Source organism: Cynocephalus volans, chromosome X, assembly GCF_027409185.1.
Source record: "Cynocephalus volans isolate mCynVol1 chromosome X, mCynVol1.pri, whole genome shotgun sequence".
Taxonomy (NCBI): domain Eukaryota; kingdom Metazoa; phylum Chordata; class Mammalia; order Dermoptera; family Cynocephalidae; genus Cynocephalus; species Cynocephalus volans.
The window spans coordinates 22,070,740-22,096,319 of NC_084478.1; the positions used below are offsets into that span (position 1 = coordinate 22,070,740).

The 25,580-nt window shown below is 39.3% G+C and overlaps 1 protein-coding gene and 1 long non-coding RNA gene across 5 annotated transcripts in view; both read right to left on the reverse strand.

Moving 5' to 3' along the window:
* Positions 1–25,580, reverse strand: part of LOC134366828 (uncharacterized) — a 323,891-nt gene that overhangs the window by 203,688 nt on the left and 94,623 nt on the right. The window lies entirely within an intron of this gene.
* On the reverse strand, positions 956–3,004 carry LOC134367029 (serine/threonine-protein phosphatase 4 regulatory subunit 3B-like). The gene is made up of 2 exons (XM_063083674.1): positions 1,798–3,004; positions 956–1,638 (listed from the first exon to the last, which is right to left on the reverse strand). Exons 1-2 carry the CDS (start codon positions 3,002–3,004, stop codon positions 956–958), a joined length of 1,890 nt encoding a protein of 629 aa, XP_062939744.1.

Consider the following 25,580-nt stretch of genomic DNA (forward strand, 5'->3'; position numbering starts at 1 on the left):
AACTAATTTTTAGAGATTCATCTGCATACACTCTTTTATAAAGTATTTTTTATAGTATACATTTATTTATTTACAGAAAAAAACTTCATGTGGAGTATGCTGACTTTGACACTTAGGTAACTTTTTCTTGGCCCAAAATGGTTTCTACATATGAAATGCCTTTTCATTCAGCAGTGTTTTTTTTTTTTTTTTTTTTGTATGTTAGTCTTTATAAATTACACTTTAACTCTTACCTCTGGTCTAGAAAGAACGATAAATTTCATTAATGAATCAGGAAATGACTTAAAAATATCTTTCACAATCTAGGCAGTTAAAAGTATTCAGTTCTACTTACTCCCAAGGTTCTAGAGAAAACCATGTGGGAATACTACCAAACTGTTCCTTGCCATCTCTTGTCTAAGAAAAGAATTGGACCAACAACTACACATTTTGAATCCAGCTTGCTTTTTTTATTCATGGAAATATACTCTGGAAGTTCCTTCCCTCTACCCATCAGGCTGAATTTTTGTTAAATGTTTGCAGAAAGATCTGGACAGCATAACTTTATTTTTTATTTTATTTGGCCCTGTTTTTCCATATAAATATAAACGTTTATTTCAAAAAGGCAACTGAAGGGAAGAACACCATGGCTAGAACCATTGTGCAAGTAGACTTTGCAAGAACTGTCTAATATAAACCTCTGAAACAAAACTACATTAATATTACTTTATCAGCCTGTGTCTTCCCCCCAAACTAAGACTTTCTTGCTAACAAGTTATCAAGCAAGTCTGGTTACATTTGTTTTTTTTAAGGTTATGGAAAGTCTTGTTTTTTACAGAATTGAACCCTCTTAAGCTCATCATATATGCTATTGTATATCTCACACAAGAAAGCTTTTGGAATCAGATTTTTCTCAGCTCATTGAAATTTATACAATTTTAGTTGAAGCACATGTTGAGGGTCTTCCATAAAGATTTTATTTGCTGAGATAAGGTCTTTCCCTTGGGGATGTTTCTTCTTTTTTATCTTCTTCTTCATCTTCATCATCTGGATAATCCACTAAGCGAACTACGCTGCTACCGTTTGGGCTCCTTGTTCTATTACCAACAGCAGAAGGAGATGAAAACAATTTTAAGTCACCAGGTGATGTTCTTTTGGGAAGGCCTACCTCGTTCCAATCTTCTTTTGTTCTTTTCATCTCCATGAACTGATCATAAGAATCTGGAAAGTTATTTTCCAATGATGGCATGACTGCTACTCCCATATCTTCTTTAAAACACATTTCTCCCTTTACCTCCGAGACTTTGGCACCTCCTTGAGGTATGTTACCATATGGTATGGAACGCAAATAATTCTGTATTCGACTTTCTCTGTCTTTCTGATCGTCATATTTAATCTTCAATCCTTTGAATGTCTGGACATATTCAATCGATTCAAGTGCACTATAAAACCTTTCGACTATATGTGCAACAAGAGATGGGATATTTTCCACTCTTATGTATTCAAACAGCTCAATAATAGCTGAATTCAACATATTGTACCTGGTTCCATTATGCAGAAAAGCATTTACAACTGGGTCAAACAGATTTCCCCTGATGATGTAACTATTATAAAGTTCATCTTTAAGGCCAATCATCCTTCTCATAAAGCGAACAGCACACAAGACCAGGAAAGTGTGCTTTGAATTCATCAAAATCAAGACCCTTCTTAGCAAATCATTGCTCAAAATAGAGCTTTGTATGTAATGTGTGTGTTGTTGTAAGCAAAATGTGAGTAGGTCTAAAATTATAGCAAGCAGCTTTGCTGTTTGATAATTATTGGGGCAATTTTTGCTTTCGGTGGATATATTAGCTCCTTCATGTTTGTCTTCTGAAGTGGTGGCCAAAAGTGGTGCTATCACGTTATGCAGACAATGTTTATAGAAGAAATTTAGAAAATCGCATCTTACATTTTTATTGGATGCTGACAGCATGTTGTCCAGATCAAGCAAAGTGCGCAGATGTTCCATCACGTGCAGAGCACCTCCCAGCTCAGGATCAGTATCACAGGTCATTTGTTTAATCACTACATTAATGAAAAGGTCATCACCTTCAGTCTTCTCTGCTTCCTTCATTACAAGTTTTCGGATCTTGGATGGACTGTACTCAACTAGATAAGTAAATATATCTGTAGCAGCCGATCTTATTAGCACATCATCAGCACTCATTATGATTTTAAGAGCAGGAAGAATTTCCAACTGTGTCAACTTTTGGAATAACTTATACTTGCTTTGAGGCCGTAATGTCTTAGAAAATGCACAGAAGTCCTTGAAAAAAAGCACCAATTCACGCCATTTGTCATCATCTAGAGTCTTATCCGTTAACTGTGCCAAAACTTCAGACAAACACTTGCGATCTTGCTGCAGCATGCTGGCTATCTCAACCTTCTTGAGGAAAATAAAATGTTTAAGAGTAGAAAGATTATCTGCAGATGTGGGTGGTTGAGGCACCAGAACGTCATATATGTACTGCACTCTGTACATCTGACATATTTTTTGCCTAAGTTCAGAGTCTGTTATTGGTATAAATTCCTGGAACTTGGCAGTTTGGCTCAAGAATTCCCTATGCCGTCTTGGCTGAGCCAAAGCAGGATCGTATTCAAGGCATCCCATCACATCCATGATACACTCATCAGAAAGCATGATCTTAAACAGAGGTTTGCTTTCGAAGGAGAACAGGCCTTTAATAATTGCATGTAAACGGTGTAAGCCTTCGGTGTTGTCTAGATTTTCACAAGTGCGGAACAGCTGCAGGAGTTTTTGAATATAATCCTCACTTTCCAGGACCAGAGCCAGCCTTTCCTTGCCGGTAGGCGAGGGGAGAACCGAGGTAACCAAAGCAGCGATTTGTTCAAGCCCATCGAGTTCACAGTTAGGCAGCTGGACCAGCTCAGTGCAAGCCCAGGACACGTCCCCGGGACCTACTTGGTCCCAGCGCTGGTCTTCATCCCGAACACAGACTCTGACGTGACGCCGTCTGCTCGCCATGTCCACCTCCGGCCTCACCGCACCAGACCCGGGGTTGGCTCCGGCCGCCGCTTTGCGTATCCTGGCAACGGTAGCTGCGGCGACTAGGACAGCTACGGTGGCTGAGGTGGCAGTTCGGGTTGGCAGTGGTGACAGGGGCAGCAGCGGCTCCTGGGAGGCCACAGGTCAGCAGGGTTCCCGGCGGCCCTGCTGTCTTCCACTGTCCCCACTTCAATCTCCCCAACCTCCATCCCTGCCTTCTGCCCTCCTTACCTACGATCTCCTAAAAAGGGAGTCTCTGGGCCTGCTCTCGGCTGTCTGAAATAGCCTCGATCCCGAAGGAATCTTGTGATCCCCACAGGATTCTGCCCCAAGAATGTGCTTATGTGACAGTAACTATACTTGCCACAGGGAGCTGCTGCTAAATGCACGCATGGAAGCTTAGAAGTTAGAGGATGTTCTTGCATAAAGGATTGTTGTCCCTCGGAAACATTTTTACTCATCTGGTGTGTGGGGATGGAGACTTAGGAACTTTGACAAAAGGGAAGCTTAATCCCTATGTCCTGACCAAGTCCACATCTGACGTTCTACAACAAGAAAAGGCTGGACCAAATAAGAAGCAGGAGCAAGTGACCTACAGACCATTAGCAAGAATCAGAGGAATAGGCTTGGGTCTCCTCCATAAGACTTGGCCTAAGCCTGGATCCCTCTCTTAATCCATCTTAGAGAGAGGATATTGTTCCAAAAGGGAATTGGGCAGCCCCTTTCCTCTGTTCACTTAGGCCTAAAGCTCTGTCTTCCAGCACACATTTTCTTACATTTTCCAATCCATAAGTTCGTTCCTTATTCTTAGGGAAGGACTGAGCCAAAGGGAAACGGTGAGTTGAAATTAGCTAAGAGTGGATATTGACAATTACAGATAAATTATTTTACTTCTTTTCTTAGTGATGATAATCATAACGAGCACAACAAACAAATAATAATAATTAGTGCTTATTATTATTATGAAGAAGGTAATAACATAATTGACCAAGTATAATATTTAAGTGCTTACTATGTTCAAGACACTGTGACAAGAATGTTATACATAATTTCTTACTTAATTTTCGTAATAATTCAGTGATACAGGAGTATTAAGAATCCTTTTAGAATCAGGAAACAGACTTAGGGAACTTAAGTAAACTGCCAAACGTCACACAGCTAATAAATTGAGGAACTCTGATTTGAACACACCTTTCTGATTCCAAAATTGGTTTTCTCAGCCATTGAACTGTGATATCCACTTCTTTTCTTGGCTTTCATCACACATTATTTCACATTCCTTCCATCTGTATAATTTGTAATAAAATTATCAAGACAAGATGAAAATAACGCACTTCCTCCTTTATATACACATCTGTGTATGGCCAGCTTAAAAATAGAAGCTTGGATGTGGCAACTCTGTTAAATATAATTTTAACAGTAACCAAGTTGATTTTTGATGTAGCAGCAACTTCTGCAGTGTTCTTTTAAAAAATAATTCTCCAAAACCTTAACCCTGTTATTGCAAGGGAAAATCTGAAAATGGGGCCAAACGAAGCTCATTTGAGCTTGAATTGTCCTATTTGTAACAATCACTTCATTTTACATAGCATTGGAGATGTATGACAATTCTCAAGTAAAACAGAAAAACTTCCACACACCTCTGTTGTAGTGTTGCCTCCAGAAGATTCTGGCATGTTCCCTGGGACAGTATAGATGGGGTACACAGAGAATTGAATGTGAATTACAATCATTTTTTTTCTTTTCTTTTTCTGGTGGCTGGCTTGTATGGGATCTGAATTATTTACCCCAGTGTTATTAGCACCACACTCTACTGAGTGAGCTAACGAGCCAGCCCCCTTGTTTATTTGTTTGTTTATTTTATTTTGTTTTTTGTTGGACAGTCATTTCATGATAAAATTCAAATCAATGCCAGGATACTGCTGGTTTAGTAACATTTACAAATCATGAATAATATTTAAACATAAGAATTACTAAATGATAGGATGTGCCAATACACCGTAATAATAATGACATGGATGCTAAAGGCCCAATTTTTTCCTCTATTGTGCTTATATTAAAGTATGTATTAGAATCAATTCTAAAACTCTCAGTTCTCTGAATGTGCCCTCAGGTTCTATTCTTCAAGAGGCATTCAGCACAAATCTGTGTGTTTTCATAATTTTGTATGCTTTATTTGCTTTTTCACTTAACCTTCATTCACTAATGGCATGAGGAAGATGTTATTACTGTCCTACTGGAGAGAAAAAAACTTGAAACTGCAAACTCAGTCAAATATTTGGTTTAAACCCTCACAGTTAGTGATGACGCCAGTATTTGAAACCAGGCCTTTTATAGAGTAGTTCCGACTCCCCACTTTGCTGTTCCCAATATGTAATGCTCTTTCTCAGACTATGAATAAATGGTTACAGCAGATGTTTACAACAATGCGATTTTTATCCCAATGATCACTGTTATTTGATATTTCTCCATTTTGTTTTGTGAAGGAAAAACTTAAGAGCAGTTCAAAATCTAAATGGGTGGTATCAATCTTAAGACTCAGGAGGCTTCTTCCATGTTGGACGTCGGCCTTCCTCACACTTCTTCCCCCAGAACTTAGGGGAGTAAAAGTATAGTTCTTGATGACTCTGCTCTGAAAATAAATACTTTTACACAAGGATTTTGCAATTCATCCACATCTTATGACAACTAAGAGCTTAATTTTTATACTTCCTGAGTTGTTTTAGAAGACATTAAAGAAATGTGTCACATATTTCTGAAGTTTAGATATAGGTAACCCAAGCAAATATATACAGATAGAATATTTAGTATTCTTTTTGTAGGAAGAAAGAGCATTTCATAGTTGAAACACAAGGCAAGCAGAGTCAACTCCATCCTTCCTTTTGTTCTTCTAAACAATATGGGGTCATTCTTGACTTTTCTCTTTCTGACTCTTTACGTTTAGTTTTTTCGTATATGCTGTCTGTCTGACTATCAAAAGGTATTCAATATCCTACTGCTTCTCACCACTACCACCAGTGTCAAAGCACCATCATCTTTCATTTGGAAATTTCTAATATTCTCTTCCCCTGGCTTCTACCTTTTTGCCCTACTAGTACATTCTCAGCACAATAACGAGAGCTGGGACTTTTAAAACACAAGTCATACCCTCCCACTTCTTTGCTCAAATGTGTTTCTACCCTACTTAGAATGAAAGCCAAAGTTCTACCTACGGTATATACAGCCTAACAAGATCTGGCCCCCTTGAACTATGCAAGCTCTTCACCCTTTCCCATATTCTACGCCAGCCACACTAGCCACCTTGCTGTGTCTGAAGTACATCAGGCACACTCTTGCTTCAGGGCCTTTGCACCTGCCTTTCTTTCCATCCAGAACACTCTACTTCTCAGAATTGTATCTACGTGGCACACCCTCACCTCCTTCAAAAATTTATTCAAATGTCTTCCCGCTCAGTGAGACCTTCCCTAACCACCTCTTGAAAATTGTAATGTCCTCGCGACCCAACCTGCCCATCCCTTTTATATATATATATATTTATATTTTTTTCCTACATATCACTTAGTATCATCTGATTACTTTGTATTTCTCTTATTCTGTTTTTTAAACCAGACTATCAGCTGTATAAGGGCCGTGATTTTATTTTATTATTGTTTTAGTTTGTTCAGTTCTGTGTTTCTAGCACTTGCTGTAGGCATGGTTCATTATATTTTATCAACAATTATTTATGGTATGTATGTATGTATGTATGTATGTATGTATGTATGTATGTATAAATATATAAATAAATTAAAAAACAAACAAACAAACAAACCTTTTTTTCTAGGATTATTTCAAATAATCCATTTATTTATTTCTCACATAGTCATTGAGCTGCCCCTATGTACAGGCCCTATATCAGGCACTGGGGACAAAACAGGGAATTTGAACTTTTATGTCCAGTCCTATTTTGGAATACTTTGATGGTTGTATCAGGAGATTTTTTTTTTTTTTTTTTTTTTTGTCGTTTTGGTGACCGGCACTCAGCCAGTGAGTGCACCGGCCATTCCTATATAGGATCCGAACCCGCTGCGGGAGCGTCGCCGCGCTCCCAGCGCCGCACTCTCCCGAGTGTGCCACGGGCTCGGCCCGAGATATTTTTAATTTACAAGGTACACTTGGCATTTTCTCTGCTGCCCCAATTCCACCCTTTTGGATAGTTTACTTCTTACTGATAGTGACCAGGTGACTAATATTCTCCTGTTTTCAGCTTTTAGTTGCAAGAAAAGCTAGTGAATTGAATCAGGTGGATGTTTTCCTCCATGTTCTGTCAAATATTTCTTCCCTAACTTCGAGATTTCAGATGGAGGTTGCGGCTTTTCCATCCACTCTCAAGTACTGAAAGAACCTTAATTCTAGTATTGAAATGTTCAGTCTCTTTCAAGCTTCTGTTTGAGTCATATCTTGTCCAAAGAAAATTCATGGCCAAGACCAGAATCAAGGGATAAAAAAGTATGCTGCCCCTAGAGTGCGGGAACATAGCAAAGTTATGTAGCAAAGGACATGGGGAGAGGGAAGGGTGAAGAATTGGGTACATTGATGCAATCTTCCACAAACTTGGACAACAAGTATAACCCAGAAGTTTTCTGGGCCAAGAGCGATGTATGATCCCTGTATATATAGAGTATTAGCGTGTGTGAACACTTAAAACCTTTTATTCTCAGCTGAAAGCGTCATCCTGTTGTGTGTGCACTGCAGCAGTACTGGCCCTCATCTTCCCATAGTATCAGAAGTGAGACTCAGTCTTAAGTATTTTCTCGGATCTACAGGCGTTTGTGTCAGCACTAGCACATTCTCAGTTGTGTGCTTGGCTTCTGTGGAAGCTCCATAATCTTCTGCTCACACCTCAGAAACTTAGGAGAGGACTGAAAAGGAGAAAAATGTTGTCTTGGCCTCATGTAAATTTTAGAATCTCACTTTCAGTGCCATCCTCTCCACTTCCTAGTGTTCAAATATTTACTTCTACACTATTTTGAATTTTGTTTTAAATTACATAATTCATAGATCTTCACTTCTCCTTTTCTTGATAGACCAGGCTACATCCTTTTCCCACCTGGATCACTGGGAATAACATTAGCTGTCTTCTTACTAATTGTCCTATAACCATTTCGTATAAATAACAGCAAGGAGCCTAATTTGGAGTGAAAAAATGCTCAACTTTTACTTACAGATAGAAATAATCTCCATTTCTTCAGAATAACACAAAACCTATTATGCAATAAAATATAAATTTTCATTTTATAGGTAGCAGTTGATTTCAACTTAACATTTACTTCCATTATCATTTAAAAGAGTGCCTTAAATATAATATATTTGATATTTTGTGAGAGAATTGGACTGAGTCAGACAGAGAAAAAATTGTTTTGATGATAAATAAGGAAAAATCCTAAACATCTTGGCTAGTATTGATTTTGGATGCATTGCTACATGTGTGAAGATCTGGTTCATTCTTCCCGAAAAATAACCTTCTGTGTTTTGTTACTGCCAGGTGATCTGCTATCATTTTCTTGGGCAGGAGTGCTGGTATGGTGGTGTAGGAATGCATTTTTAAATTATATACTAAAATCACTCAAAAAATATCAAATTTTGGTTTCTAGTTACTTAAAAGTATAATTTAAGAGGCTTATCAGATTTACAGGCGATGCATAGAGTATCATGGTTTTTAGTACTGAATGTGTACTGCATAACTTCATAAATACAATAACTGTATTCCTATATCTTAGATGATTCTTACGTGTTATGTTTCCCATGAAACAGGACCCTATGAAGTGAATTTTGATTAAGATCTCAGGCCGTGAAAATGCCTACATTGGCTGGTTGGTTGATTATTGAGAGTAGGTGGAGTAGGGTAGTTCTTCTTTGTCCACAAGATGCCATTAGCACCCAACCCCCCAGTTTTGACAACCAGAAGAATCTCCAGACACTGCCAAACATCTCTCTTGGGGGGGCGGGGGAAAGCAAAATTACTCCTAGTCGAGAAATACTGCTAGTAATAATGTTCAGTTCTTATCATTTACTAAGTTTCCAACATGTAAAAAGCAGCTTAAAAAACTCAAATATTACAGTTCTTATTTCATGTCTGATATAGTAAAACCAGCTTATTTGAACATTTGCTGTCCAAGATTTCTATTAACCAGGATCTCTGCATATTTATAATAAAACAGTAAATGTCATTTATTTTCAGGTCTTTCTCCAGGAAAATAATTAAAAAATGAATTTGTTTTAGTAATGTCTAGTGAGTGCTTATAGTTTTATGTTGCTTTGGCATCCGTTTTTGAATATACGTTTACCTTTTTATACCAGAAGAAAAGTTCAGTCACCCTTGACACAGTTTCCAGTTCTATGCCCTGCCTGGATGGCTTCAGCTGGTGGCCAGAAGTAAAGACTTAGGGGCATGTCCTCTACCTAGCAGGCTGGGCTACCTGATTTCCCACTGCTTCCTTTAAAGGGACCATTCAGACATCTGCCTGGAAACTTAAAGTGATGACCCCTCAGTCACAGCATGAGCTCCTAGAACTAATGCCTGCTTGCTTTAAACCCAATAATTAGAACTCCCTGCAGAAAACCTGTTTGGCTATAAAAGTGTTGGCCGAAGGGTCCCCACTCAGCCCACCTGGACTCCCTCCCTGACCTCCCGGTATATGTGGCCTCCTCCAGGCATGCCTTGTATCCACCAGGTTCGATAAGTACTAAAAACTCTTAAAGTTTTACATTGTGGTTGTGTCATTGAAGCCCTGCAGCAATTTGACCCCTGACACTGAGGCTCCCCTGCCCATGCAGCAACCCTCCACCCCCAGGAGACTCATGTGTGGACCTCTGGTGTCTGCTGGGGACAGTAGCTACCAAATAAGTTAATAATGAAACTCAGGGAGTTGATTCAAAACACAACTCCCCTTCTGATGTCCTGCAGGTCTTTCCCTGCAGCAGGGAGAGCTTTCACGCTTTCTACAAATCCACAGTCTAGCATTCTAGCAGGTCTCACCTCCTCACACTCATCTCCAACCCCTTTCCCCTCAGCCTACTGCTCATCTTGCTCACTGGCTTTCTTGCATATCTCTTTCCTATCTACGGCCTCTGTTCTTGCTGCTTCCACTGGCCAGAATTCCGTGCAACTGTATTTTCACATATCTCCCTCATCATCTTTCACATTTTGTCTCCAAAATCAGTCCCTGAAAAATACCTCTCGGCCTACAATCTGAGACAGCAACCCTTCTCTTCTCTTAGGTTGCCTTATTTTAGCTTATCAATAGAACTTTCTCAATCTGAAGTCACCACATCATTTGCTTACTTTTATTGTCTTATTCTGCCCCCACCCCACCAGAGGCAAAGATGGATCCTGGACAGTCTTATTCTCCCCTGTATCGCGTTGCCTAGAAGACAATAGGTATTCAGTGAATATTAAGAACGAGTGTATAAAAGAATGTGAAAAAAATCACTCTTTTCACTATGATGGAAGAATTCATTATAAAAAGAATTAAATTCCTTCTCATTTTATTAAAATCTATTAATTTAGTATCAATTTCAGAAACCAGTTTTTTTTTTTTTTTTTTTCAGGATCTTCCTTAAACTTCTTTCTGTCTGAGCATATTGAGGTGAACAAACTTGTCCGTGTTTCCACAGTAAAACTCAGCTTAGATTTGAAACCTGGAGTCAGAGTCAAGAACCTGTGTGGTTAAGCTCTTTGCTCTACAGCATGTCACCGTTCTCTTTCCCTTCTCTTTAAATAGGTGCTGAAGCCAAGTTATATATCAATGTTTTAAAATCATCAGGTTAGAATTCTCAGCTTTTCGGGACAGGCAAATATATGTCTCCATATGTCCCTTCCTTTCTCTCACCGCCCTCTTTTTCTCCTTAATGGAAAGAATAGAGGGCAATTAGGTATCAACTGCTTCTACTTGGTCATCTCTCTACCTTAAAGTATTTGTCTCCAAAACAGAACTATTCTTATCCTATTTCTTATTTTTGCTTTAAATAGAGGTAAACTAATTTTGAGTTTATTTCTTTTTTCCACATGCTTCTGATTGTACTAAGCTTCAGTTGAAATGCTAGCTTTACAAATGTGTGCTACTCGAATTTCCCTTCAGCATATCTTGCCCCTTGACTTTTCACAACTGTTTCTCTTTCCAAATGTATTTTTTCTCTCTTTATTTTTTCCCACTCTGAACTCATAAAAGATCTTTGTAAACATGGTTTTTACAGCCATTTGTCCCATTCACTCATCAGTAGGATCACTCTTTGTAGTAATCTCATTACGATGCTTGCCACTCATTTGCTCAAGCTGTATCTCTTTTAATGCAGGTGTATATGGAGAACTCATTTTAAAATTTTCCATTTGAGGGGCTGGCCCATGGCTCGCTTTGCAGAGTTTGGTGCTGATAACACCAAGGCCACGGGTTCAGATCCCTATATAGGGATGTCCGGTTAGCTCACTTGGAGAGCGTGGTGCTGACAAGACCAAGTCAATGGTTAAGATCCCCTTACTGCTCATCTTTAAAAAAATCCATTTGAGATTATCTCATTGATACTTTACTCTGTGCATCTCATGCCATCCATAGGTAGCATTAGATTACCTAGACTGGTTTTATTATACAGAGCAGAAGATTTTCTTTTTTTGCTTTTATTTTAAAGATGATGAAGTAAGGAGATGTGACAACTTGCATAGATAATATTTTCTAATATCATTCAGCTTGCACCAATGAGACCCTTTTTTTGCCTTTCCTCTCAAATAAACGTTCTGAACGTTCCTTTTGTAACTTCTCCTATTCTCTTTTCACTGCCCGAGGCAGAGAATGAGAGGTCACATGTGCTGAGTGGCTTCCTTTCATCAGAAGGTAAGCGCCAGTCTTCCCCAGGACAGTCACACCTGACCATGCCATTGCATTTATGGTGTCTGACTTTCTTGGTTGCATGTTTCTCTCTTCACAAAAGATAACTTTAGCAGCATATCTCAAGGAGAAATAGAATTCTACTATATAGCAATTCTATATATCTTCAAAGAACCCCCCATTATTCAAAAATTATATCTACCTAATTATCTAATTTCTGTGTCTTGTGTATTTATGCTGACTTCAGCAATATTAGCCTGTTTTTCACTTTAATTCAATAATGAAAATATGAGAGGAAGAATATGCCTTTTTTGTAATATTCTTGAGGTTGCTCTTGGCACATACTTATGGGAGTCTTTGCCATCTATTAAGAATAAGCAACAAAGGAAAGCAATGAAAAATGATAAGACATACCCATTCCCTAGGGCTCTAATGTTCAGGCTCAACTGGAGTCCCAAGGGTGTTATAACACCTAAGGCCTCTGACTATAAATCTGTCCCTGGGGTCTTTTCAGTTACTTCAGGGAAGTGTCAGTTGCTTATAGTATAGGAAGCAATTACCCCCATGCAGAAAATAGATCAAGGAAAGGAAGGAAGAAACCTAGTTACTGGAATAAGGAACTGAAAAAAGAAAGCCTACAAGAAATGAAAATAAAAGAGCACATGGAAAAAAGTGCAATGACATATATTTACTATTTACTTTATACTTAGAAGATATATATAGATAGATACAGTGGCATATAGTTATAGTCATCTATATGTTCATTTGCATCCATATTTATATCCCATCCACATATGTATACATATGCAGATCCACACTTCTCTCCTTATCTGTGTCTGTCACTGAGAGGAAGCAGTCTTGGTGATTAAGAGCTCAAACTCAAAAACAGATAGTTCAAGTTGAAACCCAGGCTCTGCCAGGCACTAGTCATGTGACATGGACAGATACCTAATATGTCTGGGCCTCCATTTCTGCATCTCTAAAGTGGAACCATTCTCTACTTCAGTTGCTTGTTATAGGATTAAAAGAGGTAACATGTATAAAACACAATGGTACCGGGTGAAGTCATTATTATACTCTTTAAGGCACATTACTCCCATTAAAAGAAAATGGGTCCAAGAAACTGAAGCCTTTTTGTTTAAGTGGGCAGAGTGGCTAGGAGTTAAATGCAAATTTATCAAGGCTTGCATATGCCTATGAGCTGTTGAGAGACATAGTCTCCATCCCTACTTCCTCAGCCCAGGCACTTTCTGAGGTGAAGGCAGCAAAAGAGAGGAAGCCTGTGATTAATCGGCTTAGAGCCTGGGAGGCTCTGGAGGAGTGGCTGGTCTAAGCTATGTGCTTTAGAGCTGGATGGGGAGTTCTGTATAATAGGAGTCCTCTCAAAAGCCTGTGGTGCTCTAGGTGATCCTGCCATTTCTCAATACCCTTGATTTTAATTGGTTTTCTTGTGAAAATAGGTCAAATTGCTTGATTTCACTTACAGCTTGGGTCCAGAGCAGAGTCAATTTGTGCAACTCAAGTTTTCATGGGTTACTGCTTGTATTGCAGTGAGTTACTGTGAACTCACAGGTACAGGCAGGAAACACCAAGGATTAAAACAGGAAAACAGAGTTTATTGATATGCTGGCGTTGTCTCAGCAGACTCAAGTCCAAAGGCTGAGCTCCCCAACACAGTGGGGCAGTTATTTTTATATTGTAGTATTTCAGGGTTTCTTTGACTGAGCAAGAGCAGTGATCTTATGATCTTATGGGGGTATGACTCTGTCTCGGGGTGGAAAAGTACAGCAGGTGAGAAGCATGCTGAAAAATTCTGTTTTAGCAGTCTGTGGAAACCACAGGGTGAGACCTAGGGGGCCTGTAGCTGCAGCAGGGTGTTAGCAAGTCTGTGGTAACCACAGAGTGAGAGAAGGCGGGGTGACATGACATCTGGGTGGGGGTCTTGGTTACTGCATAGCGTGGCACAGCATGGATGTCTAACAACCCCAGCTGGGCTGGACACAGCCAGGTAAGTATGAGTGCCTCAATATATGCTTAGTTTTACAAACACACACAATCACACTATTTTGTTCCCTTTTATCTCCAGTTCTTTCTTGTGTGGGTTATTTCTATTATCCCAACTACAAGGACAAAAAAGGTAAAAGATATAGGTCTAAATGATGTTACTATAGACTGTAGGATGTTTAGCAACATTCCTGGCCTCTACCATTAGAGGCCAGTAGCACCCCTCTCTCCTGCCATTTGTACAACCAAAAATGGCTCCAGACACTGCCAAATGTTTTCTCGAGGACAAAATAACCCCCAACTGAAAACCACTGAGTTAAAATAGAATATTTTTGCACAGTGTTCTTGTCTCTCCATGCATGTAAATACTAATCAGTAATTTAAAGAGGATAAAATTATTTTGTTACCCAATTATATTGAAGATAGTGTATTAATATAAACATTTTGATGTTTATTATATAGTATACTGATTTTATTACAATTTAAACAACAAAGGATCACATTTCTTTAAAATTCTGCAGCTTGTACTCTAGAAAATCATTGATTGCAGCTATTTAATGAAAAAGTTAACCTAAAAAGTGAAAAGTTTTATCTTATAAAAAGTTTCCATGTTCAGTTAGTAAAGGCTTTATTTGATTTCTTTTAATGTGTCTCAGCCAGATACATTTCTCAGAACCCAATAAAAATATACAGAGTAATGTCACATTGGAAATAATTTCACAGTTTACTATACTAATTTTAAGCACTATAGGTTTACTAAATTCCTGTTTGTGACAATGAAACCGAATAATCAAGGTAAAAGTTTAAAAGCAACACTGACCCTCCCTACTTCTTGCTTTATTGCAGGTAAATGGAGCCTACGTATCCCCACATGCATTTATGGCTCTGGTGAAATTTAAAAGGCATCTTGCATGAACTGAAAGAATACACATTTTGTCTTTTTGTGTGATCTCATGTTTTACTTACTCCAGAGCAGTAGATCAATAGCTGTGTGCCCAGAAATCACTTTTCAGTAGTGTTGTGGAGTATCAAGAACATGGAGAAAGAGAATTTTTATTGTCTCAGGAGACTTGGTGCCCTTTTGTATTGCTCATGGCAACAGTAATCTGAACTTTTTAGTTACATTCTCTAAGCTCTGAACATTTAGAATTCAATGCTAGCATATTCAGAATGATTGAAACTGCTTTATTTGTCATCATTACCATGGTTACTAATAAGTTCTTAAACTCCCATACGTGAAATTGCTGAAATGAGCATTTTATGAAGCAAGTTACACAGATATAAATCTCAACATTTACTACTTAAAACTTGTATGTCAGAACAAATACTAATTTTGTGCAAAGTTTTGAAAAGTGTAAGCAAGTAAAGACATTATGTTGAGAGACAAGAACCCTAGTGTCTAGTTCTGTTTCCCATCTATTTTGTTGAGATCTCCATCAAGCTATATCACAATGAATTTGTTTTTAGTACCTTCCATGTGACATGTAACTTGTGGTGTCTTCATATTTGAAGTCGAGTTATTTACAGTGTCTCATATCTGTTATTTGAGCTTTTGGCTATTCCCCTGACATGATTTATAGAAGCCTGTATTTTGACTCATGCCATTTTGGGCTGCTGTTTCTTTTGCTGTTGTCAAACATTTTTTGAAGCAATTACTGGAATAAAGAAAAAAATTAAAACTATAATTGTAACCTATTTAGAAAATAAGAATGAGTACAATGTATATTTATATGTCTTATTTCATGTGGCCAATATAGTACTCCAAGAAAAAGTCATAGCTACAGATATTGTCGTTATTAATTGAGAAAGATTAAAAATAAATGAGCCTATTAGCCAAGTCAAGAGTTATCAAAAGAAGAAAACAAGTTTAATGACCACAGGACTAAGGACTTAACAAATATAGATAAGTCTGATGAATCAGAAAACAGAAAGAATAGAATTGAAAATTACATCCAAGATTTTTTTCTTTGATTAAAGAACAACAAAAAATGGGTGAACTTTTGGCAAGTGTTATAGAAAAATGAGAAAAATGTATATACACACTAGAAAATATAAAGAGAACATAGCAACAAAGGTAGATATCCTATGGGAAATATTCTATAAATTCCATGAGAATACTAGAAATCTTAACACAATAAAATTTTCTTTTGGAACTGTAAACAGCTGAATTGGACTTAGAAAGAAGTATAAAACCTGAAATCAATGATGATGTCAGACATTTTCAAAAAACTGTTCCTCTAAAATATGCATGGTTCACTTAGATTCTTCATCTGTGAACTCATTTTTTTAATGCATTATAATTATTTCTAAACATAGACAATATTAGAAATCTTTCTATATCACTTTCAAGATGATAATGTATGTTCTGGGGGTGGGGGAAAGGGTTTCAAGGATCAGCACTTGAAAAAGAACCTACGTGATGTTCTTCTAAGAAAATTGGTTTTAAAATCCTAGGAGAAAACCCAGCAATTAATTCCAGCAACATGCTAAAAATAAACTTTAACAAATCCCAGTTTATGTAACGGTTGAATCAATGTGAAGAAATTTAATACTAGAATGCATGAAATGGTAAAAACTGTATGATCATGTTAATGGATACTGAAAAGACAGTTGATAAAATGCAACCTTAATTAGTTATACATTTTTTTTTTGTAATTGGAAATAAAAGGACACTTTTATCACATCATTATAAAGGGACTTACTGGATTGCATGGAGTAGCAGCATTCTCAGTAGATTAAGGAAGAAGACAAGGGGTATACGTTACTCCCGTCATTACATCACCCTATTCTGATAGTGCCACTACAATGAGACAAAACCACAACATCACACAAGAAAGTATAAGAAGACACAAGGCTAAGGAAATTTCCATTGCACCAAACAGTGGAATTGCTAGGACGGCTGGGCTCCCTTTTGGCTGCCTCTCCCTCTAGTACAGCTTTTCCTGACTCACTGTCCTTGCAAGCAAGGTGAGAGAGATGTGAAAAGCTTCCTGGGGTGGATTTATCTAACAGAAGTGCGTCACCTATGATAAAATACCAGACTTCCCAGGAGGGGGAAATATGTCTCTCAAGGCGCTGCAGAAGGGTCCGTGTGATTTTCCTCATTGTTGCTTTAAAAATCCAAATTTTCTACTTAACATCAGGGTTACCCAAACTGATTTTTCCATTCATGATTTTCGATGAGCGAGGTGTGATTTGGGAACTGAATTCATGAAGAGGCAGCACGGCAGAGAGAAAAGCCCTGACATGGACCATCGGGGGCTGCTGTGACATCTGTGGAACGCAACCCCTCTTCTACCACACCCCCTACCAGAATAATTATTTGCCTTGACTTTTATTCACTGGAACACTTTATTATTTTCCTACTTAAATATTACCTGCCTTTAGTATCTACAGTGATGGTGTTTATATTTTCACATTTTATTCTCCATCACTTTAAACTGGTTTCAAAGAACTTTGTGAGGGATAAGGAGATTATAACATTTTTAATTTATGCTGCTTGAACTTTGCGTATCTGCAATACTAGTGGACAAGGCATATTCGCACATTTGATACATAAATAACATGCTTTGACGGCAGGATATAATTACAAATCCCACTTCCCAGAAAACTTTCAAAACTATTTTTTATAAAATTATAATTAAAAAAATTTAAAAAATTATCGTGAATGCAATGATTACCAAAATGCAGAAATAATTTACGTGAAAGATACCTTCCTTAAAACAAAGTCACCTATGCTAAAATTCTTGTTGAACATTAATTTATGGTAAGCTCAAATGTCATTAATTTTCTACATCTTTAAAAAGTATTACTTATGGAACTTCATGAAGAACCAGTGCTTTGTATTTTAACCCTACATCTGCTACTGACTTAATTTCAGTAATTTTTTATATGTGATATATTGCAGTGCTTTATTTCTCATTATTATACAGAATTACCAAGTCGAAAATTAATAAATGATTTTGTACATTGCCTGGCTAAAGATCACCATGTCAAACATTTTTTTCCTTCAAACAATAGAGAGAGAATCCATTCAGATACAAACAACAACAACAAAAAACAGTTTCTAAAGGTCAAATAGTATTTGGTTTTCTCTGACTTACGTTTCGATGAAAAATGTTAGCCTTACAAATCTGGTATACTAAAACAGCCCTTCACTAGAGAGAAGGAAAATAAAACAGAGGCCAGTCTTTTCATTTAAACGTTTCTGGACAAATAAGAAATCCTTTTGGAAATCTTTTCTATTTATATTTAAATTGCATATAGATGACAAAAGATCATTTAAGTCTCGCTACTATTATTGTGATGAAAGAATTGTTGACACTTTTAATTAGTTAAATAAACTCTTCTTTATTTAGAAACCAAGGAACTCATAAAGATAAAAGGATGATAAACCTTTTGCTTCTTTTTACATATTCTGCATGCTATCTTCTATTTGTTCCAATAGATTTAACTGAGGAACAATAAAATAGTATTTAATAAAATCAAACAAAACTTTGTAAGACACATGACTGAAAAACATATTTCTCCAGCTTATTCTCTATTGTGTATAGAAAAATAGATGCAAACTGACCATTGAACATCAAAATTAAAATTATAAGCCCTGGGCATTAAAATAAAAAAAATTTGGTTTCAGGATAGAGTATTTTAAGTACACTCTTATTAAATGAAAATGCATACTCTTTAGATATTCATTCAACTCTCCAAATATTCATTTATTCAACCAACCAACCAATAGGTTTCAGCATCTAATATGTGCTAAGAGCAGTAAAAGGTACAAGATAAACACTGACAGATAAGAAATTGTATTGTCTACCTGCAGAATCTAACAGGACTCAATATGGTTATGGATTCTATGGATGATAACAAAACAAACAGCGTAGATGGGGGCTCCATTCTACCTTGAAAGTTTAAGAAAGTCTTCATATATATGCCATTCTTAACCTCACCTTTAAAACTGCAAGTGGAAATTGAGGAAGTCCTGCTTAACACATCAAGTACTGTGAGCCCTAACATGGCTTTCTGAAAGACAATGCTACCAAACCTAAACATGAGGCTGAAGAGCTGGTCCAAGGTACAGATCGTGGAGGGATCGCTCAAGGCAACAGGAGCCACAAATGGGTACTTCTACCATGAACAGACATTCTGTTTTGAAGGACCAGGGTAGTGTGATTGTGGATGATGAATCTTAAGGATTTGAGTTTGGAGGCAGAGTGACAAGTCAGGACACCAGAGCAGGTGACTGCAGTGGAACTTGTGAAAAGCATACAGGTTTAAAAACTGTTTATAGGTATAAATGAATGGAATTGTTCACTAATTGAATGTGAAACACAGGGATTGAGGATGCCTCTTAGATTTTCAATTTTCCGATCTAGCACCTCACTTAGTTATCCCTGATAAATTGGTACTGACTTTTTAGATGCTAGGTCAGTCCACTGTACTCAAATTTCTGCCAAAATGGTGGAGGAGTCCAACATTAATAAAGGAAAAGTATTTCACGGGACCTAACTTATAGCTCAGTGGGGCCACAGCCCTGTAGTTTTAGGCATAGCTTAACTTTTTCGGATTGCACGCAGAAATGCTAAGCTTGGGAAAAACAGAATACTCTCCCCGGACTAAAGTCTCTGTTGTAGATAAAAAAAATTGTAACACAGTAAAAATGTTGGCTTTAAGGGCAGTCGTCTTTGGTGCAGCTAAATCTAATGATGGGACACTATGTGAGCTAAAGGCTTCAAGTTTAATGGGTGGGGGATGTTTCACATCTTGCCTCCAGCTGTTTCTTTGACTTTCTTAAGGAACTAAGTGCTGCCATGATGATTATCTTACTGTTGTTTTTGTAACCATCTGTGTTCCTTTTCTGTAACTTTCTTGTCTGGACAATAAAAACTGAGAGAAAACCTGATTTGGGGTTATTTTCCTAGGAATCCTTCTCTCTTGAAGGAATTCTTCCTGGGATTAACCCTTTCAGGCCTCTCATTGCTCTGGAGAAATGGACTTTGAGTAATCCTTTGTGCTCCATCACCCGGTGAGTGGTGACAAAAATAATTACTGTTGTAGAATAGTACTACATGCCAAAATATCCTCATCCCAATCCCATAACTTTTTGGCATATGTGAAATGTGAAAGTATGTTCTGATATAGTTTGAATGTTTATCCCCTCTCTAAAGCTGATGTTGGAACTTAATCCCCAATATGGTATTTGAAAGGTGGGGCTTTTAAGAGGACCATGCCCTCACAAATGGATAAATTAATAAATTAATGGTTTAATGGGTTATCAGGGAGTAGATTTGGGACTTTATAAGGAGAAGAAAGAATGTTGAAATGCCCTTGCTCAGCCATCTCACTATGTGATACCCTGCATTGCCATAGGACTCCATAGAAATCCCACCAAGAAGAAGGCCCTCATTAGGTGTGCCCCCTGAACCTTGGACTTTCCAGCCTCCAACACTGTAAGAAATAAATTCTGTTTCTTTGTAAATTACCCAGTTTTAGGTATTCTGTTATAAGCAGCAACAGAAAATGGGCAACACACGTTCTAAGAAAAGTCTTATGCACCACAGATAATCACAGATTACTCTACCACCTTCTTTTCATGCCTCCATATAGGGAATTCAAGAGATTTCAGGGCTGATCAAGGAAAAAGATAAGACCACAATAAGGCAGCATACACAAGCTTTATTTGGCCAATGCTTTGACAGGTTTGCATGTGGGGGAAGTCCCTCACAGCCCTAGACTGTCCAGAGGCTTCGGGGCAAGTGAGATACATATGGAGTAGTATTTCACTGACCTGATAGGCCATTACTTTCCCAGGGCTGGAAAAGTACACGAGCAAATGTTTGACTGTGGTGATAGTCTAGCATGTGCGGTAGGACTTAAACACAGCGGAAGTGATGCTCGGAATACCCAGTCAGTGACTTCGTACAGGCACCTTCACTGCAATCAACCAGGAGACTACACAGCAGAGCACTACTGGAAAGGTCATCAAGTGCTTGAGAAGAAAGGCATTGCCAAGGGCTTAAGAAAACTGGCACGCACTCAGGCTATGAGGAAAATGTAAAGCATCACTACATTAAAATGGTACACTATTTTCAGAACTGGTGAGGTACATTACCTCCAGTGGGTTGTGGTGACTGTCTCAGCAAAGCTGAAAGATTTTACCAAAGGGCAAGTGACTATGGCAATAACAATTCCAATGCACTGTAGTGGCAGCTACTTCACTGCCATCAAGTGAGGTGGCAAAAAGGCAGAGTGACAGTGGAAGGCATCACTCATATTGAGCAGAAAATTTCAGCAACATTGTCTTGGCAATCCTTTGGATTTCAGAGAAATACATGAGTCTTCATTACACTGCACTGATACACTGCCTATCCTGCCCAGGTCTGTACACAAACTGTACACAAACTCAGCACCGATTTTAACACTATTCGGTAGGTACAATAGGACGTAAACATAGAAAGTGATGTTTATAAAAATCAATGTAATGGATTGTAAACTGACATTGAAATTATCATCAAGCCAACCTGCATGCAGCAGGGGATTTAATAGGATAGATTTCAAACATCTGAACAGAAAGCATTCAGATCCGTTGGTAGGGCCGGACTGTGGCTCACTCGGGAGAGTGCGTTGCTGATCACACCAAGGCCATGGGTTCGGATCCCATATAGGGATGGCCAGTTAGCTCACTGGGTGAGCATGGTGCTGACAGATCCGTTGGTAAAACAGTTTTTCCGACCTGTGAGAAACAACAGAAATGGTACTACAAAGATATGATTTACTGTCCAGTCTTCCCAGTGCTGGTGAAGTAAATTCAGTCGGGTGTAACAAGTCAGATGTCACACATCTGAACAGAAGGATGTTGGATACATGGATGTATCATTTTTTAGATGAAATGTGAGAAAAAAAACACAAATAGCACCACGCTGACTCGATAGATTGCCCTTTTTCCCATAGCTGAAAAAGTACATGTCTAGCAGGTGCTGAAAAAGGTGAACACAGGCAAATAATGGTTGGTAAAAACCGTCCAATGGAGTATAAAACAGGCACATTCATTGCCATTTAGTTGGGCTGTATCCAGCAGGGCATTATGGAAGAAGTCATCAAGCATTTTGATCAAAAGGGACACTGATTCATATCCATGACATAGCTTTAACTCTGCGAGGAACGCTTGAAGCAGCAGTATGATAATCTACTGGATCAGCCATTTTCTCTACTACTGCTGGAGTAAATTGACATATGGTTGGCTGTGGTCATTGTCCAACAGTTGCTGAAGAATATGCAAAAAGGTAAATTGACGCTTTACAAGACTAATTCACAGACTTCCTATAACCAATGAAAAAAAATGATCTCAGAAATACTTGTCGTCTTTGTCCAACAGGTATGTAATGAGGTAAACAGGTGAAAAGTGATATTTTGAACAGAAATTCAGTGGATTGTAAGACAGGTACCAACGCTTCTTTCAAGTTCGTGAGCTTGGTAGAGTAACTCAGGAAAGAGAATGCAAGGTAAGTTCAGAGGACGAGACTGAGACTTGCTTCCATGAAATTCAAAAAGAAATAGGGCACCTCTAAAGCAGAAATACTGATCACAAAGATGAACCATTTTTCTACATGAGATAAAATACAAGAAAAAAAAAACAACAACATCATTTCTGGTGACTATCCAACAAAGCCTGTAGAAAATGACCAACAGAGGGAGGGATGCTTGCAGACACTAATTCAGTAGACTCTCAGCAGTGCAATGTCATCCAGCAATACAGCAGGCAATGGGGATAGGAGCAAGAGGTCATGAAAAAACTAAACATGAAGAGAACAAGCCTCATGAGCAAAATACACCTTACCCACTAGTGAAACACATGAAATAAAACAAATGCATTGAAAAGAGAAAACCAGATACTTCAAAACCAGAAATCCATTGTAAAAAGTGATATGAGGTGCAACAGCCCTTCAGAAAATCAAGGCCGGGAATGCAGGGAGTGATTTTTGGGAAGAACCAGTACACTGCATTCTACCACATGCTCCACACATTCCTCCACAGGACAGCACCCAACTAACCTCCCCCTCATATCTTACACCACACGCCCAGCAATGACAAGCAAACAGTCCGAGCTGGGGTAAACGAAAGACAAGGCGCTTGGCACTGAAACCAATCACACCCTGCAGTCAAAGATAGGCACATAAGGGCCAGCTAGGCTGTGTCACCCGAAGGAGGCTGAATTCACAGCCCAAAGTACTCACTCCAAAAATGCAACACCTAAAAAAGGGACTGGAAGAGGAGACAATAAAGGAAAATAACTTGGATAACTCGATGTCTGAAATGCCAATTCTGGGCCCACGCTTCTCACCAATCAGGGAGATACGGGCTCGGCCCCCTTCTGTACCGTAAAAGAACATCACACAGCAAAGCAAGAACATGACCCGAGTTGGGAACACAGGACAAGTAATTCTCAGGGAGACACACAAAAAGGCTTTGGTTCAGACACCCGCAATTCTAATACAGTGGAGGGAAACCCCGGGATTGGAACACAAGTGCAAGTGAAGCAATTAGAAGGGAAGACAAGCAAGCCCCGCCAGCACTATGGATTATATTTCTCCCCCCGCCATGAGAAAACAAGGTGTCAAGGAAGGATGCATGCATTCATCTCACGGAAAAGACAATCTTGACTACCGTGCCAAGAGGTGTGACACTGGGGATGAGACCTATGGATGAAATATCTGCGAAGGATTGTACTAAAGGGAATTTCATTTCCTTGGAGGATAATGTCACACAATGGGAACATACGTGACCATTCCCGAAGCAGTACAGAACAGAAGATAGTCAGACTCTGGGGGAGAACATCATTGAGACAGGCATGGGAGCCAGGGGAACAGGCCAGAGTGCACAGGAATGGCCAGCTTCCCTCACGGGAGCTGACAGAAAAGCGAACCCTGCCCGCAATGGACACGCCCCGCAGAAACAGGAAGCAGTCAAAGTGGGGGAACTGGCTCTGGGGTAAAACTGACTTTGCCTTCAAGGGAGGGCGAATCCTCTTCTCTCATAGGGAATAGGGAATATCTTGGCAGATGTGCTTTCCCAGCAGGGTGCACATGCTATGAGCACCCCGCTATGAGCCTTTGAGAGGAGTGAAATAGGACCTGTCGTGGAGGACACAACCAGGGTGAATACGAACCTACCATTCTAAGAATAATCACCATAGGGACAGCCGGTGGGGACAGAAGCGAGAGTCTATCCACTTGCTGAAGGACAAGAGGAGGAAGAGCAACTGCATGACATTTCTTCCATTACTGGCAACACCCTTCAGCAGCAGAAATTCTTGGAAATGTGCCAACACCTGTCTTCATACAGGACATTGACTAACCAGCTCCTTAGGGGATAACAGCACCTGAGAGACTGAAGGCCGTGAATGCAGAGAGTCATGTTCGGGAAATCCAGTACAAAGCATTCTACCTTCTCGACCATCACATTTAACCCTAGGGGACCTCCACATGGTTCTCCTTTCATATCCCACAGCACATTCTGGATGATTTCTAAAACTGGGTCCTTCGAGGAGCATTTACTCTGTGAATCATTCTGCACTGAAGGGATACCCTCTGTATTCATGATTGGAACTGTCTTTGTGGACAGGCCTGGCTCATGCAGTGGACGCTCCGTTTCTAGCACCAAAAACTTGGTGCACTGCGGCTGCAGCGTGCACGCTGGTAATCTAAAATAACATCTCTGACACCGAGCCCCGACATGCTGATACAGGCTACTCTACTGCTCTCATGTCCAGTGTCTACAAACAGGCACTTGAAAACCTGCCACCATACTCCTGGACGAGAGGACCCAGGAATTCTGGCTGGATAGAAGCTCGATTTCGGACCCTACACACAGCATCAGAGAGCAGTGCCAGCACCAGACTTAAGTTGGAAACACAGGACAGGTAATTCTCAGGAAGACCCACACAACGGATTCAGTTCAGACACCCTCATTTCTAATATAGATGTGGCAAACCCCGGGATTGGAATACGAGAGAAAACGAAGCACTTTGAGGAGAAGGCAAGCAAGGCCCGCCACCACTATGGATTACAGTTCTCCCACTTCTGAGAGAAAAGCCAGTTGTCAAGGAGCACGCATGTACTCATCTCACGGAGAAGACAGGCTTGACTACCCTGGCAAGACGTGTGACAGTGGGGATGAGACCCATGGATGAAATATCTGTGAAGGATTGTACTAAAAGTAATTTCATTTCCTTGGAGAAAAACTTCACACAATAGGAAGATGCGTGGGCGTTCCTGAAGCAGTACAGAACAGAAGACAGTCAGACTCCAGGGGAGAATGTCTTTGAGACAGGCATCAGAGGCAGGGGAACAGGTCAGAGTTCACAGGAATGGCCAGCTTTCCTCGCGGGAGCTGACGGAAATGAGATCAGTGGCCTCATTGGACAGGTCCAGCAGAAACAAGCAGTCAAAAAGGGTAACTGGCTCTGGGGTAACATTTCCTTTGCCTTCATAGGACCGTGAATCCTTCTTGGTACATAGGTACTAGGGAATATCTTACCAGATGTGCTTACCACCATGATGCACATGCTACCAGTTGCCCGCTAATGCCCTTGAGAGGACTGACACAGGACTTGTCGCAGAGGGGGAGACAACCAGGGGGAATCCCAACCCACCATTCTAAGAATCACCAGTATAGGGACAGCCTGTCGCGAC